The sequence below is a fragment of the Rhinatrema bivittatum genome, chromosome 3 (genome assembly GCF_901001135.1).
Source record: "Rhinatrema bivittatum chromosome 3, aRhiBiv1.1, whole genome shotgun sequence".
Classification (NCBI taxonomy): domain Eukaryota; kingdom Metazoa; phylum Chordata; class Amphibia; order Gymnophiona; family Rhinatrematidae; genus Rhinatrema; species Rhinatrema bivittatum.
The window spans coordinates 67054207-67072238 of record NC_042617.1 but is presented as its reverse complement, the minus strand read 5'-3'; the positions used below and the strand labels follow the sequence as shown (position 1 = coordinate 67072238).

The window sequence follows — 18032 nt, the reverse complement described above, 5'->3', positions numbered from 1 at the left end:
TAGGTTCATATATTAAACCAAATATTACAGATCTGAGAAATAATACTAATAGTTTGTTGGGTCCAACTGTCTTCATAGTGTTATATGATGGGAGCAAAGTTTGGATTAATTGAGTGAGTTGGTAAGCTTTAGTAAACATCTATGTTTTTAGTTCTTTTTTGAAAGTTTTTTAATTTTCTTGTGTTCTGAGATTTATTGGGAGGGTGTTCCAGAGTTTGGGGCTTCCGAGTGAAACTGCTCTCTTTTGAGTTGAGGTGAGTTGTTTGGATCGAGAAGGTGGGATCTTTAATAGCCCTTTATTTGCTGATCTGAGGTTTCTCTTTGGATCATGCAATTTAATGGATGGAGTAAGCCAGTTTTTTTGTTTTTCATATATTATTTTACGAAGTATTGATAGAATTTTGTATTCAATCTGAAATTTAATTGAGAGCCAGGGTAGAGATATCAAGGTAGGAGTGATGTGATCATGTTTTTTTGATCCTGTAAGTATTCTTGCAATTGCGTTTTGTAGGGTCTGCAGTGGGCGGATGGTATTAAAAGGTAGGTTGAGTAGTAAGGAATTACAGTAGTCCAGGTTGGAGAATATGAGAAGTTGAAGGTCTGATCTGAAATTATTGGGGGAGAGGAAAGGTTTTAAATGACGTAATGTTAGGAGTTTGTGATAACCATCTTTGATTTTAGCAGTGATGTGATTTTTGAAGGAGAGTTCTTTGTCAATTATGATTCCGAGGTTACGTGCATGAGGTACTGGAGTGATAGCCACTTTTCGGTTTATTGAGTGGTGGAAGTTGAGGAAAGTTGTTCTTTCTGTCTAGTAAGATTATTTCAGTCTTGTCAAAGTTTAGTATGAGTTTCAACTTGGTTAGTAGTTGCTTTATTTTGTTTAGGTATGTGGCTGTTTTTTTGTAGGTTTCTTCTAAGGAGCTGGTTATTGGGATTAATATTTGAATGTCATCTGCGTATATGAAGTGGGTTAAGTTCAGGTTTGATAGGAGATGGCAGATCGGAAGGAGATAAATGTTGAAGAGTGTCGCTGATAGTGCAGAACCTTGGGGGACACCAGTGTCAAGATTTACTTTTTTTGAAAGGGTGTCATTGAACCATACTTGGTAAGTTCTTTGTGATAGATATGAGGTAAACCATTGTAGGGTTTTTTCTTTTGCACCAATTTCTGATAGACGTTTGATCATAATAGAGTGGTTTACCGTGTCAAAGGCTGCTGATAGATCGAGTAGTATTAGAAGGTAACTGTGGCCATTTTCAAAACCTTTGAGTACGGTGTCGTTCAATGATATTGATAATGTTTCGGTGTTTAGTTGTTTTCTGAATCCAAATTGTGTGGGAAGTAGGATATTGTTTTCTTCAAGGTGATCGCTTAGACGGGAGTGGACAATTATCTCAATGATTTGGGCTATGAAGGGTAGGTTTGATATGGGTCGGTAGTTCATTGGATTTTCTGGATCAAGGTTGTTCTTTTTTAGAATGGGTTTGATGATTGCAGATTTTAGGCATTCTGGGTAGGTTCCTTTGAGGGATAGGTTTATGATTTCAGTTAAAAATTTAGTTTTTGAAGGTTCAATATTTTTAATCGTCATTATGGGAATGGAGTCAATGGGGTGTTTCGCTGGGTTCATTTTTCTGATGATTGTTTGGATTTCCAGAGATGATGCAGTTTCAAAGTAGGGCCAACTTAATGTTTAAGAATTTTGTATTATCTGTTCTTGAGAGTTGTTGTTGAGGTTGTTATTAATTAGGTTTTTTTATTTTATCATCAAAGAATTCTACGAGTTCATTACTTGTGATCTTGGATATTGAAGATAACTGGTCATCATTGAATGATTTAGTTAGACTTTTTATGATTGTGAAAAGCATCTTTGGGTTATGTTGGTATTTGTTTATTTTATTTGAGTAGAAGTCTTTTTTTGTTTTGTTGATGAGTTTTTTGTAATCAGCTAGTTGTGATTTATATGCATTAAGTAGAGTAGTTGATTTGTTTTTCCTCCAGTTTTTCCCTTTTTTTTTTCTTCTGAGTTCACGTTTGGCTGATCTGATGTTTTCATTGTACCATTGGTTTTGATGTTTTGTGTTTTTTGTTGTTTTCATTATCATAGGGTTTATCTTATCCGCTACTGTTTTAGTGATGGAGATCCAGGAAGAAGTTGCGTTCTCAGCATTTGAAAGGTCTATGTTTGTTTTATTAATATTAAATTAATTAATATTAAATTAATATTAAATTCATTTTTGGGAAATGTTTAATTTTTTTAAATCCTTATTCTTCATAATTATTATTGGGTACATATTCAAAAGCTATTTAAACAGATAACTCACACGTTATCTGTCTAAATGGGTTAAAAGGCATATTAAGTCTATTATCTAGCTAAATTATAGCTCGATATGTTGTTATCCAGCTATAATTTAGCTGGATATAAAAGGGGCATTTTGGGGGTGTTCCAGGGAGGGGTCCCATTATCCGGCTAACTTAGCCAAATACTGGGTATATCCACCTTAATTATCCTGCTTTGTGAGGCCATATAACTTTGGAATATATCCGGTTAAGTTATGTTCCCTTGCAAAAAAAAAAAAAAAATCACGGCTGTCCTTCGCCTCCCTCCTACCACCTGAGTTGCCAAGACCCTATGGGGCCGAACTAGTCACCCCCCAAAACGGGCCGTTTAATGTACACACTGAAATTTTTGCTATCAGGAGTCCCCCTGCCCTTCCCGCACCCTCTGCTCCGACATTGCTTTATAACTGTAAAATTTCAAAATTGCGCCCTCCAGATTTACCCCCCCCCCCCCCCACCACGCTCACCCCGACCCTTTTTCCCTTGTTCCCCCCGCCCATACCTTTCTTTTGAATTTGTGTCTAGGATCGCAGTAGCCTCCTACCGCGATCTCGGACCGCAGCTTCTGAGGAATCCTCTGCCGGATATTTTTATACATAACCGGCAATATTCAAAAAGAATATCCAGTTATGTTTACATTTATCCAGCTATGGTTAGTCAGATAGCTTTAAGCAAGTATAGTCAGTGGGATGTTTATCCTGATGAATATAGGGGATAAACGTTATAAGGGATAAGTTATCTTGTAGCAGTCGCCAGCACGTCATCCATCACACTACTCTTCTTCCTGCTGGCAGAGGTGGGAACCTTGCCGGCGTGTCTCTCCACCAAATGTCCTACTGAATATGAACCCCTATGTGTTCTATTCTTCATTATTCAATCATATGACTGATTTTATATTTCTTGATTTTGTTTTTATGAGGCATGGTGATATTTCTATTTTTGCATTATTGCATTGGCTTGTAGTGATTTCCAGTTTAGTTTTTTGTCTGCACCTTTAACATTTATATTTTATGGCCTTTGCATTCTTACTTGGTGAGAGTCTATCTGTGTTCTGTATTTGTGACAAAGGTGAAGTAGTCCACAAGCCAGACAAACACCTTGTACCTCTTGGGTTGAAGGTCTTGCTGATTTTGTTAGAGGCTGGGATCCATGATTGAAGAGGCTCCTTGAGTTCCAAAATGATGGTGTTTAAGCCTGCTGGATTCTGAAATGCCTGCAGCAAGTGCTGGAAGCTTGGTTACCGAAGCTCCAAGGAAGGAATACCCCCAGCCGGAGCTTCAAGGGGGAATTCCCCCCCTGGAGGTGGAAGGGGGGGGGGATGATCCCCGGCCCTCGTTGCAGTCGATAACTTGTAAGGTGGCCCCAGCACAAAAACATTTGCCCACCCCTGTCATAGGGGACCACACCATGCTTTATTATAGGGATAATATTAGTAGGGTGATGTGCTGTATTTGTTTTACATTACACATCTTGCTTAGCATTGAGATAAAAAAATTCCACTTTGGTCTCAGTCTACAAATCCTTCCACATACATGCAGTGTCCATAAGTATTTCTTTGCAAACGCTATGTGTCACATTATATGGCTTTTCTTCAGCAGTTGTTTCCTTCTTGCCCCATGTTTGGTAGGTAATCTTGAAATTGTTGAAGTCAATATTTTCCCCAATCTCAGCCAAAAATCTCTGTAGTTCTTTTAAAGTAACCCTAGATCTACCACAGCATTTCTTTAACTCGTGGCTACTGATTTTGGAGGGACGGCCCGATTGTGGCAGTGTCTTGGTGGTGCCAAAATGTTTTTACTTTACACTGACGTCCCTGACAGTGCCCCAAAGAAATCCAAACTCATTGAAATTTTCTTAATGTGGATAAGTGCAAATTGATGCATGTAGGGAAGAGCAACCTAAATTATAGCTATGCAATGCAAGGTTCCACACTGGGAATAATGAACTAGGAAAAGGATCTAGGCATCATTGTGGATAGTATGTTGAAAACCTCTGCTCAGTGTGTGATGGCAGCCAAGAAAACAAATAGAATGCTAGGAATTATTAGAAAATGAAGGGAGAATAAAACAGAATATTATAATGCCTTTATATAGCTCCATTGTGTGACTTCATCTTGAGTATTGTGTGCAGTTTTGGTCACTGCATCTCGAAAAAGACATAACAGAATTAGAGAAGGTACAGAGAAGGGTGACCAAAATAATAAAGAGGGGAATCCAATAGAAAATCTGTGGGAACACTTGAAGTCTTCAGTCCACAGATAATCCCCATCCAACTTCAAAGAGCTTTAGCAATTCTGTCAAGAATGGGCAAAAACTGCACCATCCTTCTGTGTAAAGTTGGTAGACAACTCATGGCTGTTGTTGTTGAAAAAGGGGCTACCACCAAGTATTCAAGCAGTCAGGGGGTGTTAAGACTTATGCAATCAAGACCTTTTTTTTTTTAATTCTTAATTACATTAACAATATTTCTATAATAGCTCTTTCACAAAGAAAGTGTGGAAGATGTTGTGTAGATCAGTGAAACAAAGTCCTCTAATGCATTTTGATTTGTACTTTTTTTAAACAGCTGAATGTGAAAAAAATATAAGAGGATGGGAAGACTTTTACAAGGCACTGGAGCAACATTAACTGTTAAGACTTAGAAAAATATCTAATTTGCCTTTGTTTTAACAAGGGACAAGAATTTTGCTTTGCCCAACCAGGCACACTGTTAATCAATGCCACAAGAATGCATTAAAACAGCATTTCTGTAATAACGTGAGGTTGCAGTACTCATCTGTATGTGGGTTAAAGATGCAAATTACTTGCACTAGGTTTCAGCCTATTTTGGATCTTTTCTGCCTGGACCATAAATGCACAATAACTTCTATAAAAGACAATCGATTGACTTTAAATCTTTGAATGAAGGTCAATAATGGCCCATAGATGGGCAAGGACCAATGATATCAACATAACAAAATGTTGAAAAGTGGTAAAAATTCATGTGTATGCATAATTTTCTCTGTTTTGTTTTAGTGCAAATGGGAATTGCTCTACTGTACAAATGAGGCCCATTGCTGTTTTTGCCTGGTGCCATGTTTTCCTGGAGCACAAGGTAAATGATTCATTCTCTCATTTTTTGCTGTTAGGATCTTTTCACAATAATAACTGGAGAAACAAGAACATAGTGAAATTACTTACTGGATGGTCCTTCTGCATACTCTTCCACATCTTCTGTTTAATTTCATTCGCTATTTTGGAATTTTTCTTTCCCATATCAATTATTACTTTATTCACATGGTTTTTGGTGACTTGTAGGAGACTTTCCATGGCTGACCAGAGATTACTGGGCTTAGAAAGATCCAAAACAAGAACTACAGAGAATGATCTGGTTAAAAGAAAAATGTGTGAATTAAGTTATTCTTCCAGGCTGAAACAGGATTATATACTATAAACATTTATCTCAATATTAACATTATGACTAAGCACACTGATTCTGTAAATGCAGTAAAAAAATGTCAGAGAAACATAGCAGCCGGCAATAAATCTCTTGGCCCTCCCAGCCTATCCAGTTCCCTTTGCCTTTGTCACTACAGACCCTGTTAGATCTCCAGTCATCTCCTTCCCATACTCTTACCATTGCCCTATTGTGTACCTCTCCTAGGCTTGCTTGAATTCTGTCACTGTTTAGAGACTGATGCCATCTATATTGGTAGGCAATTTCAGGCACCAATTAACTTTAGTAAAGAAGTATTTATTCATATTTCCTCTGAGCCTTTTTCCTTTCAGCTTCACAACATAACCTCATGTCCTTGAACTTCTTTTTCCATAGATAGATCTAAGAATCTAGTATTGCACAAATAAATTTTACTTGGATTCTATGATGTGGCGAAACAGGAGTTTAAACTTTTGATATTATTGGTTCATCTAGTATAGAGACTCCCTAGGTCTCCACTATATGTCCCCTAGTTCAGGCTTGGAGTAGGGAGTGAGGAAGGAGCACACTATTCCTAACCAACACCTCCCCAAGAATGCTGAAAGTAGTATCTCCTACTTGCATATTTGCAGGATGATGTATAGGATTGAGTGACATTTTGGAGGAAGAAGAGGAGAAGGAAGGAGGAGGAGGAGGATGAAGTAGAGGAGGAGGAAGAGAGAGAGAGAGCCCCCCCCATTTCATTCATCCAGTCAATATGTCACGTTTAAGATCACTTACTACAGATATTGAACAGGAGTAAATATATGTGAAAAAGCATCCAAATTTACATGCAGAAATTGCTTATAAAATAGCAGAGTTGCTTACCTGTAACAGGTGTTCTCCGAGGACAGCAGAATGTTAATCCTCACACATGGGTGACATCATCGAATGGAGCCAAGCACAGAAAACTTATGGAAAGTTTTGGAAACTTTGACTTTGCCTCATTGAACATGGCCAGCATGCATTATACCACACAACCATGCGGGGTCCCTTCAGTCTTATAATACAGAATACATGAATAATAAGGAGAATATATCCATCTCATGGAAACCCAACTCGACAGAGTGGTGGGCAGGTTTTGTGAGGACTAACATCCTGCAGTCCTCAGAGAACACCTGTTACAGTAAGCAATTCTGCTTTCTCCGAGAACAAGCAGGATGGTAATCCTCACACATGGGTGAATCCTTAGCTATAGGCTGTCCCCCAACATAAAAAGGGGACCAACAAAAACACCCAAAACAGATGCCAATGGGCACAACAAGGGTTTTGTTTGTAACAAGAAGGGGAAACAGCCTGAACACAAACAATGGGCCTTAAACAGGAACAGAGTTTGGTTCTATACATCAAACAAATTGAGGAGTCCCTTCCCTTCCTGGGATACATCATCTCCAGTGAAGGGTTCCGTATGGATCCTCAAAAGCTGAAAGCCATTCGGGAATGGCCCCAGCCGTCCGGATTGAAGGCACTCCAATGATTCCTGGGATTCGCAAATTATTATCGGTCATTCATTCTCCACTATGCATCCATAGTCGCCCCGATGACGGCCCTGACCCGGAAAGGTGCGGATCCCAAGAGGTGGCCTCCTGGAGCAGAAGCCGCCTTTCATTGCCTCAAGGAGGCGTTCCTGCAGCAACCATGCCTTCGGCATCCAGACCCACAGCACCCGTTCATCGTTGAAGTAAATGCCTCATTGGAAGGCGTAGGCGCCGTCTTGAGTCAGATGTCTGATAATCACAAACTTCGTCCGTGTGCCTTCCTCTCGCGCTAGTTCTCCCCGGCGGAGAGAAATTACGCCATAGGAGATAAAAAGCTTCCTCCGTGCATTCATAGGAGATAAACAGGACGATTGGGTGGCCTTGCTACCTTGGGCGGAGTTCTCCTACAACCACCATGTCCACTCTGCAACAGGATCCTCGCCTTTCCACTTGTCTTCGGGAAACAACCTGAACCACCCTTACCGCTCCCAGTAACGGATGTCCTCACCGGCAGCCCAACTCATGGCTCAACAGTTCTGATCTCTGTGGAGCATGCGGCGTGCGGCTGACTCCGCCAAGAGAGATGCAGATAGACATCGTCGCAAAGCTCCCACCTTTCACCCAGGAGATCAGGTCTGGTTAAGTACTCATCATATTCGTCTCCGAGTTCCTTCTATGCGACTAGCTCCCAGATACATTGAACTCTTTGTGATCTCCGAATGTGTGGGTGCAGTATCCTACCGCCTACGCTTACCTTCGAGCCTACGAATACACAACGTGTTCCATGTCTCGCTGCTGAAGCCATTCCACCGAGAACCAAAGTCGGTGAACACAGTCGCACACGCCGATCTTGTCCACCAAGTGCAAGAGGTCCTTGATGTCCGCTTCCATTACCAACGGTGGAAGTACTTGCTCTCGTGGGAAGGCTTTGGCCCGAAGGAGAACACATGGGAGCCTGCCTCCAACAGTCTCGACAAATCTCTCCTTCTCCAGTTCCATCAAGATAACCCAGCAAGCCCATACCCCCGGGGAGGGGGCGTAAGAGGGGGGGGGGTACTGTTGGGAACCCCGGCCGCGGGCGACCACGGCTGGGTCCACCCTTACTGCCAGGCATGCTTCCTGCTCCGTGGGCCGTCTCATTCCGGCTTCTCGCAGTGTTCTCCCCATGAGGGAGACGCCGTCGGCATCTTCAGGCAGCTCTGCTCATTAGGCAAACGTGCGCGCGGCTGCCTGGGATTTAAAGGGGCTGTGGCGGGAAACTTCAGCCTGGCCCCAATCCCACGTCATTGCTGGAGGCCTATAAATAGGCTACCTGGTTTTGTCTGTCTGCTGCCCGTCTTGACCCTTGGCTTGCTCTCTGGCTTCGTCCGTCTTCAGCCAGCCCTGACCTCTGGCTCGTCTCCTCGTCTTGCTCCTCTGCTGCCTGCCTTGAACCCCAGGACTGTCTCCGGCCTTCCACGTCTTCAGTCTGCCTCGACTTGGACTGCTCTTTCATACTCCTCTTTGCCAGGAGACCATCTCCTAAGTCCTGCCGACCCCGGCACCCAAGGGCTAAACCTGCGGGGAACGAAGACTGGTATGGGTGAAGGTCCTGTCTGGTCTCCTGGTCCTGATCAACCTCCCCGCTATGAGTACCGCTGCAGGCCTTTCTTCAGTGGGTCCACCATACACTCTAGCTGGCCCAAGGGTCCACGATCACAACATTGTTAGAACAGTGAGCTATGAATCAGGGAAACCAGGGTTCCATTGCCACTGCCACTCCTTGTGACCTTGGGCAAGTCACGTTACCTTGTATTGCCTCAGGTATAAACTTAGTACCTGATTCACTAAGGGTTTTTCTCAAACACAAAATGGGAGAAAAGCCTTAAGCCCGGATTTTAAAAGCCCTGCGTGTGTAAATTTCGAGGGTTACACACTGCATTTTCCAAAGGGCCCGGCCATGCGCATAAAGGAAAATTGGTTCTTACCTGCTAATTTTTGTTCCTGTAATACCACGGTTCAGTCCGGACTGCTGGGTTATGCCTCCCTTCCAGCAGATGGAGTCAGAGAAAAAACTGAAAAGGCACCCCCTGATAACCCAGTGTGCCATCTGCGATCCCTCATATAATATCAAAGCAGAATGAAAACAATTTAACAGCCAATGACTAGTCCAAAGAACTGATAATAAATGGTCCCAACTTGTTTAACTATGTACACGCAAGGAGTAGATATTCTTCCCTTTCTCATTCGTTAGCATATATATGAAGTTGTGTGTAGTCTTCATATACCATGTATAATCTTCAGATCCCCTGTACAGGAAGATACAGAAAGAAAACAAACGGACTTACCAGACTACCTGGGCGGGCGTCTGGACTGATCCGTGGTACTACAGGAACAAAAATTAGCAGGTAAGAACCAATTTTCCTTTCCCTGTTCATACCCGGATCAGTCCAGACTGCTGGGATGTACCCAAGCCGCCTTAACTGGAGTGGAACCCAGTAAGTCCCGCTCGAAGCACTCTGCTACCAAAGCATTCGACATCCGGAGCTTGGACGTCCAAGCGATAATGCCTAGCAAAGATATGCAAATATTTTCTTTTTTTTTTTTTTTTTTAAATATTTTTTGAAATTATAACATTACATGCAATGAAATAATCAAGGAATTTAAAGAAATAATCACAGTACATTAGTACAAAGAAAACAATATAGTTCACATCTCTAATAATACAGCCCACGTTTTGGGGAGAGAAGGAGAGCGAATATGGCAGCAACATCTTAGTTTTTGCAGCTTTTTACCCTTCATTGCAACTTGCATTTAAGTACTAGTCTTATCCCTAATAAACTGTTCTAAATGTAAAGGATCCAGGAATACAAACTTATTATTATTATACGTTATTAGACATTTACAGGGATATTTCAAAAAATAGGTAGCACCTAAATCCAGAACCCTTTGCTTGTATACCAGAAAAAGTTTCCTACGAGCTTGTGTAGCTCGGGAGACATCAGGAAAAATTTGGACTTTTTGTCCACAAAAGTTAAACTGTTTATTCTGAAAATATTTACGAAATATTTCTTCCTTATCGCATTTTAACAAAAATGATACAAGCAGAGTGGCTCTGTTAGGAATATTATCTAGGGAATCCTCTAAAAATGTGGTGATACCAGGACTTTCTAAAATATCCATCCCCCCTTCATCTTGGTTTACTATTTTTTTCCTAATAGGAATATAATAGATTTTTGATATAGTAGGTATCTTGTCCTCCTCATAGGACAATATCTCTATCAGATATTTTCTCAAGATTTCTCTTGGGGACAGTAGTCTAGTACAAGGAAAATTTAACAGACGCAAATTGTTAGACCTCATTTCATTCTCTAATGTCTCAAATTGATTATATATAAACAATCTATCTTTTATAAATGATGTTGTCACTCCCTGCAATGGGAGTAATTGAGCATTAATTTTTTAAATATGAGTTTCTGTATTTTTTAATCTTGTATCCTGTTCACCCAATTTAGCTCAAGTCTGTACAGAAAAGCTATGTATTTGGGAAATAGAGCTGGAGAGTTTCTTATCTACAATTGAGACCAATTTCCAAACATCTTTTAGTGAAACTGACTCTGGTTCTACTTCCACTTCCAACTTATCAGACATATCTGGTATAACGGTAGGAATAGGTAAAAGAGCGTTACTCTCTTTGACCTCCTTATTAACTTCATTTATTGAAATCACATTCCCTTCCCCACCTGCAATCCCTCCCTCAGCTACTTGCTGCGGATTGATGTTGGTGGGAGAGATCACTCCCGTTAACCCAGATACTGTCCCAATGTCCGAATGCATAATTGCAGGTTGAAGGGGTGGCTGCTGTGACCCAGGGCTTAATGAAATCCCCGAGGGTGAATTAACCCCGGAGCAATCCCTCATGGATGACTTACCCAGGTGGAATACGTGGTCATCCATCGGTCCAACTCTTGCAGATGATAAAGGAAGTGGGGAAGAAGTCCAGTTCTTTGATTTCCTTTTCTTGCCCATTTTTTCCCCAGGGGCGCGCCCGTTTGGCGCGCGGCTTCGGCCTGCGCGCCTGCGGCTGTGCGCCACAGTTCCCTGTTTAAAAAGATTTTCTGGGCTCCACCCGATGATGTCGGGGCCGAAGGGTCACGCCCCCTCTCTCCTCCGGCGGCAACGCGGCCAATTCAGAAAAACGTGCAGGCAAGTCTCTCTGGGGTCCTTGCGGCTGTCAGGGCTCTCCTCCGCTCCCATGCAAAGATTTTCAAGTCGCCGCTGGGCAAATCTCCTGAGGAGAAACACATTGGCTCTCCGCCCAAGATGCCGCCTGAGATCTGATAGAATGAGCTTTAAGACCATCGGGTACTTGTCAGCCCTTGCATATGTATGCCGATGCAATGGATTCCTTTAACCATCGGGCAATAGTGGCCTTCAATGCTTTCTGCCCCTTCTTAGGACCACTCCATAAAACAAAAAGATGGTCTGACAACCGAAAGGCATTAGTCACTTCCAAGTACCTGAGAAGTACCCAACGAACGTCCAATTTTCTTAAATCCTGAGCCTGAGGAGAATCGCGATCCAAATCTGAAAAGGCTGGTAACTCAACGGACTGATTCATATGAAAAGCCGATACTACCTTCGGAAGAAAGGAAGATACCATCCGAAGCGAAACTCCCGAGTCTGAAATCCGCAAGAACGGCTCCCGGCAAGACAATACTTGAATCTCTGATATCCGTCTGGCCGAACTGATAGCCACGAGAAACACCGCTTTAAGCATCAGATCTTTCAACGTGGCCCGCTTGAGAGGCTCAAAAGGCATTTTGCATAGTGCCCAGAGAACTACGTTCAAACTCCACGAAGGGCATACTGGTCGCACCAGTGGGTGCAAATGCTTGGCCCCCTTCAGAAAACGCGCCACATCTGGATGCCATGCAAGGAAAGTACCGTCCACTTTACCTCGTAAACAGCCCAAGGTCGCTACCTGAACACAAAGCGAACTGTATGCCAAACCTTTCTTCAGGCCTTCCTGCAAGGATACGAGAATGTGTACTACCATGGCCCTATGCGGGGACACCTGCAACCCACTACACCAGGAATTAAAAACCTTCCAAACCCTTACATAACTAAGCGAAGTGGAAGCCTTCCATTTGCGAAGCAGAGTAGAAATCACCGCCTCAGGATACCCTTTTTTCTTCAGCTGTCTCCTCTCATAAGCCAAGCCGCTAGACAAAAGCGATCCGCCTGATCGAAAAATACTGGACCCTGATGAAGAAGCTTCTGAAGGTGACCAAGTTGCAAGGGTCCATCTACCGCCAAGTTGATCATGTCTGGCGCTACAAGAATTACTGGCCCCTGGTGAGACTCTATCCGTCTCAGGACCTTGCCCACCAGAGGCCAAGGAGGAAACACATTTAGAAGTACGTCGCAGGGCCATGGGAGGACCAAGGCATCTACCCCTTCTGCCCCGTGCTCCCTTCTGCGACTGAAGAACCGGGCCGCCTTCGCATTCAGTTGCGTTGCCATCAAGTCCAGATGGGGTATTCCCCAGGGCCGGGTCAAGAGCTGCATCGCCTCCTCGGACAGCTCCCACTCCCCGGAATCTAGCTGCTGACAACTGAGAAAGACTGCCTGGATGTTGTTTACCCTGGCTATGTGAGACACCACCAGACGAAGCAGACTGCATTCTGCCCAGACCTTGAGCTTGTCTGCTTCGGCGGCCACCGGTCAACTCTTTGTTCCCCCTTGCCAGTTGATATACGCCACCATGGTGGCATAGTCTGAGAGGACCCATATCGACTGATGGCGGAGGAGGGGAAGGAAGTTGCACAACGCTAGACGAATCGCTCTGGTTTCTAAACAATTGATGGACCACTTGGACTCTTGAGTTGACCACTGACTTTGAGCTGATCGCGACTGACAAACTGCCCCCCAACCGGAGAGACTGGCATCAGTTGTCACAATCAGCCACTGTGGATTCACCAAATCCATTCCCTGTTGTAAATGCTCTGGGACCAGCCACCACTCGAGACTGCTTCTGGCTGAATCCAGGAGAGGTAAGCAGAGGTGAAACTCTTCGGACTTGGGATCCCAGCAGGAAAGCAACGCCTTCTGCAAATGCCTCATATGAGCGAACGCCCAGGGAACCAACTCCAGAGTAGAAGCCATAGAACCAAGAACCTGTAAGTAGTCCCAAACTCTGGGAAAGGGGGGGGGGCAACAGATGGCAAACCTGAGTCATCAGCTTGGTCATTCTCTGCACGGGAAGGAAAAACTTGCCCACCACCGTGTCGAAACGTGCACCCAGGAACTCCAACACTTGTGACGGAACCAGCTGACTCTTGGGGAAATTGACAACCCAGCCGAGTGACTGAAGACGCAGTAACACCGACTGAACTGCCTGTCTGCAAAGGTGTTCTGACTTCGTCCGAACCAGCCAGTCGTCCAATTAGGGATGAACCAGAATCCCCTATCGCCGAAGAGACGCTGCTACCACCATCATTACCTTGGTGAATATGCGAGGCGCTGTCGCCAGACCGAACGGGAACGCTTGAAACTGATAATGCTCGCCCAGCACCATGAACCGGAGAAACCTTTGATGATGCTCCTGTATGCCAATATGCAGATATGCCTCAGTCAGATCTAAAGAGGCCAAAAATTTGCCTTTGTGGACGGCCGCAATGACGGACCTCAAGGTCTCCATACGAAAACACGGAACCCGAAGAGCCCTGTTGACTTTCTTCAAGTCCAGGATCGGACGGAAGGAGCCCTCCTTCTTGGGAACTATGAAGTAAATGGAGTACCTGCTGGTCCAGCACTCGCCCGGCGGGACTGGGACGATCACTCCCAGGTCCTTCAAACGACCCAGGGTCTGGAGTACCACTTGCTGTTTTGCCTGAGACCCGCAAGGAGACACCAAGAAAAGATCCCGCAGTGGGCGAGCAAAATCTAAAGCGTAACCGTGATTTATAATATTTAAGACCCACTGATCCAATGTGATCTTGACCCATTCCTCTCGGAAGACAGAGATGGCCCCCGATCACCGGAACGGAGGAATGGGCCGGCGCACCTTCATTGAGAAGATTTGGTGTTGGAGAATCCTTGGAAGGTTCCGTCCTGGGAAGGCCGCCTGCCTCGAAAGGAACGGGCCCAAGCCTGGGATCTCGATGGTGCCTGTTGAGGAGGAAACGAAGGGGCCCTACTAGACCGAAAACGCCGCTGCCCCGGAAACAACCCCTATAGGAACTGAAGGGACAAGTAGACTTGGGTCTATCCTCCGGAAATTTGTAAACCTTGTTAACCCCCAAGTCCTTAATAAGATTTTCCAGATCGCCTCCAAATAAGAGTTTCCCCTTAAATGGGAATGATCCCAACTGAAACTTGGAAGAGACGTCAGCTGACCAATTGCGCAGCCAAAGAAATCTCCTTGCTGCCACAGCGGGTTACATCGTGCGTGAGGAGGTTCTCAGGAGATCATACAGAGCATCAGCCGTATAAGCGACCGTTGCTTCCATCCAGTCCGCCTGTTCCGCCTCTGCCGGGGGAAGTTCCTGGGCTGTAAGCAGCTGTTGTAACCATCTAAGGGTGGCTCTCTACATGATACTACTGCAGACGGCCGCCCTATCCCCAAGCGCCGACACTTCAAATATTCTCTTAAGAAGAATCTCGAGCTTCCTGTCCTGTAGATCCTTAAGGGCGGCACCGCCTGTCACCGGAATCGTGGTGCGCTTGGCGATGGCCGAAATGGCCGCATCCACTTTAGGAATCTTAAGGAGTTCCATGAACTTATCCGGGAGCGGATAGAGCTTCTCCATGGCCCTGCTAACGCGTAGCGTGGCTTCCGGGGCGTCCCGTTCCCGAGTCATGAGCTGTAACAGGCTCGGTTGTAACGGAAAAGTTCTAGGAAGGGTTCGAAGACCTGACAATACCGGATCACCCGGATGCTGATCTGCCACAGACTGCGGAGCTGGAAGATCAAGCTCAGTAAGCACATGTGGGATTAGAGGATCCAACTCATCCCTTCCAAACAGCCGGAGCACCCATGGATCATCCCCCTCAAGCAGAGCGGAATTATCCACGTCCTCGCCCGGATCCGCAGCATGGTCTTAGGGCGCGGGGTCAGGCGAAGGAGGTGGCGTTGCCCCTGCACCAGGGGCTGGACGAGGTATATGAGCTCGGAGCACCTCCTGATTGTCAGCAGGCCTGGGCCTCTTAGTTGGAGAAGGTTGCTGTGAAATCAGATCAGCCTCTCCCTCCATATAAGCCTTATGTAACAACAGCACAAATTGTGATTAAAAAGGGTGCTGTCTCTTTAAGGCCGCCCCTGCAGGCAAAATAGGGGGAGGAGAAGGGGGGGAGGAGGCAGAGGCTCACATGCAGGATCGAGTTGCCGTTCAGGGCTTAAACTAGGAGGTGGAGGAAAATCTCCTCTCCCGGAGCCCTGAGAATCCTCGGGGTGTGAGTCACCCAAGATGGCCGCCGTTCCCGCGCTTTGCGGGGACGGGGACGGCCGAGGAAAACTATCCTGCTTACGTCTGGCAACCCCTCGCGGCCACAGGAGAGATCTTTGCCTTCCAGAGGTACATGTGCAGTGCGAACACAAGCCGTCACGGGAGAGTCGTGCTGCCGACTCCCCACAAGCTGAGCACTGCACTCCCTGCGGCATGGCAGTTACTGCCGCGAAAAAAAAAAAGTCTGCCTGAGTAGAAATTCTACCCCTTCTGGAGGCCCGGGAAACAAGTAGGCTGACTCGGTAGGGTTTTTGGGTTTTTTTTAAACAGAGCTTGAGCAACAGGGGAATGTAACATCCCTGAATTCAAAGGAATAAAATAGTCTCTGTCCTGTAGGGGAGAGGGAATGGCCCACCGGTAAATCTCCCCTACTCACCAGGCTGCCACTGACTCTCCAGGTAAACAAGCTGAAAAAACAACTGAAAAACTGTCTATTTTATGTAATTAGGAGGAATCTGTACTCCTTGACTGAATAATAATCAAAGAAAATCTCTTTCCCTTTTTTATTTTTTTGTACTTACTACCCAGTTGATCTAGTCATTTGGCTACCAGGGTGTAAAAAACCCTCTTGACCAAATAAGAATCAAAATTTAGTAAGACCAGGACCGCAGGTTATGCTGTCTTCCACCTGCTGGAGTCAGAGAAATACTGAGGGATCGCAGATGGCACACTGGGTTATCAGGGGGTGCTTTTTCAGTTTTTTCTCTGACTCCATCTGCTGGAAGGGAGGCATAACCCAGCAGTCTGGACTGATCCGGGTACATACAGGGAACCCCCGATACGCGCAGAAGTGCCAGGCCTAAAGAAAGGGGCAGGCCGGGGGGGGGCGGGGTAGGCTGGGACAGTGGCATTAGACGTCGTCCTGGGGAAGCCCACGCCAGCAGCCAGCCGGTGTGCGGAGTCTACTTCTGCTCTGAAGGAGCAGTAAGGTAAAAAATAACAAAAAAATCCAATAGGGGTTAGGGATCAAGGAGGAGAAGGGAAAAGGTAGGAAGGTTAGGTAGAGGTATAGGGAACTGGGGGAGGCCCTATTGCATCTCCGCACATTTCTTTACAAAATCCACCGTTTAATGCGAATGTGAACCCACCCGCACATTCGCGCACTGATTATAAAATCGGGCGTGCATGTGCGCACGCATATCACATTTTATAATTTTATAAAATTGAAGTGTCCGCATGTGCGTGCCAGGAACCGCACACACATGGACGCCCACATGCAAGTTTCTAAAATCTAGCCCTTAATGAATCTGATTACAAGTCCTCTGGGGATAGGGAAATCTGACTGCAAGAACTCTGGGGATAAGGATATACCTACAGTACCTGAACTGAATCCACTTTGAAAGTGCCGAAAAGCTGAATATAAATAAATATAAATTACAGGTTTCACTTTTATCACCTGCAGCTTCATTTGCAAGTCAAGGATTGGTTTAACCTTCTGATGGGTGTTAGGGATAGTGATCTGGTATTATGTGACAAACCTCATCAAGGAAATATGTCTATGATAATTTTCAAAGGGATCTAGCTGCCTAACCATGGAACTAGGAGGCTAGATCCCATTTGAAAATTACTAGCCCACTGAGCAGTTAAATATAGTCACATAGTTCCACTATGCGGCTACATTTAGCTGCTCTAAATGTAGCGGTTCCTGGGGATGTAACTTGGTCAGGGTATTTATCTACACATGTATAATTGAATATTTCAATGTACATGCATAGTTTATCACACCTAATGCTGTTCACAGAAACAACAGAAGCAAAGTTCCCACATAATTTTTTCTTGGAAATTTCACTCAAGGGGTATGCAAGTACAAAATTATACAGCTACAAAAGTACTGATACGCAACTTAATGAAAATTAATGTCATTATGTCTGACTTCAGTAACACGCAGAGAAAAAGCAGTATTACATTCTGTCCGCCTGCTCATCCCTTGGCTTCCTCCACAGACAGACTTTTAAAATTATTTTATCAGATTTAATCCTTCTGTTTTAGCATTGGTAGTAACATCATTGTGTCCCCCATGGAGTTGGATGGCAGGGCATTTATCTCCCATATTGTACCAAGAAGAGGCCATTCTCAGTAAAGCTCAGACTATGTGCTTGGATCTTAGCCAAAAGCCCCAAAAGAGCTGCATAAACATTTTATACACACTTAACAGTCAGTCATTCTTCTGTCATGGCTACCATTTGAGTTTGCTGCCATTACTGACTAGCTCAAAGCCCACATCGAGCACTGCTCTTTCACTGAACTTGTACTGAAGTGAGAGATATA

At 44.7% G+C, this 18032-nt stretch overlaps 1 protein-coding gene across 1 annotated transcript in view; it reads right to left on the bottom strand.

The window, feature by feature from the left end:
• The window catches only part of DYNC2LI1 (dynein cytoplasmic 2 light intermediate chain 1), a 200980-nt gene that overhangs the window by 108488 nt on the left and 74460 nt on the right, over positions 1–18032 (bottom strand). Inside the window, exon 6 of the mRNA XM_029593329.1 lies at positions 5524–5710. Within this exon, the coding sequence (XP_029449189.1) occupies positions 5524–5710 (187 nt within the window). The remainder of the gene's footprint in view (positions 1–5523; positions 5711–18032) is intronic.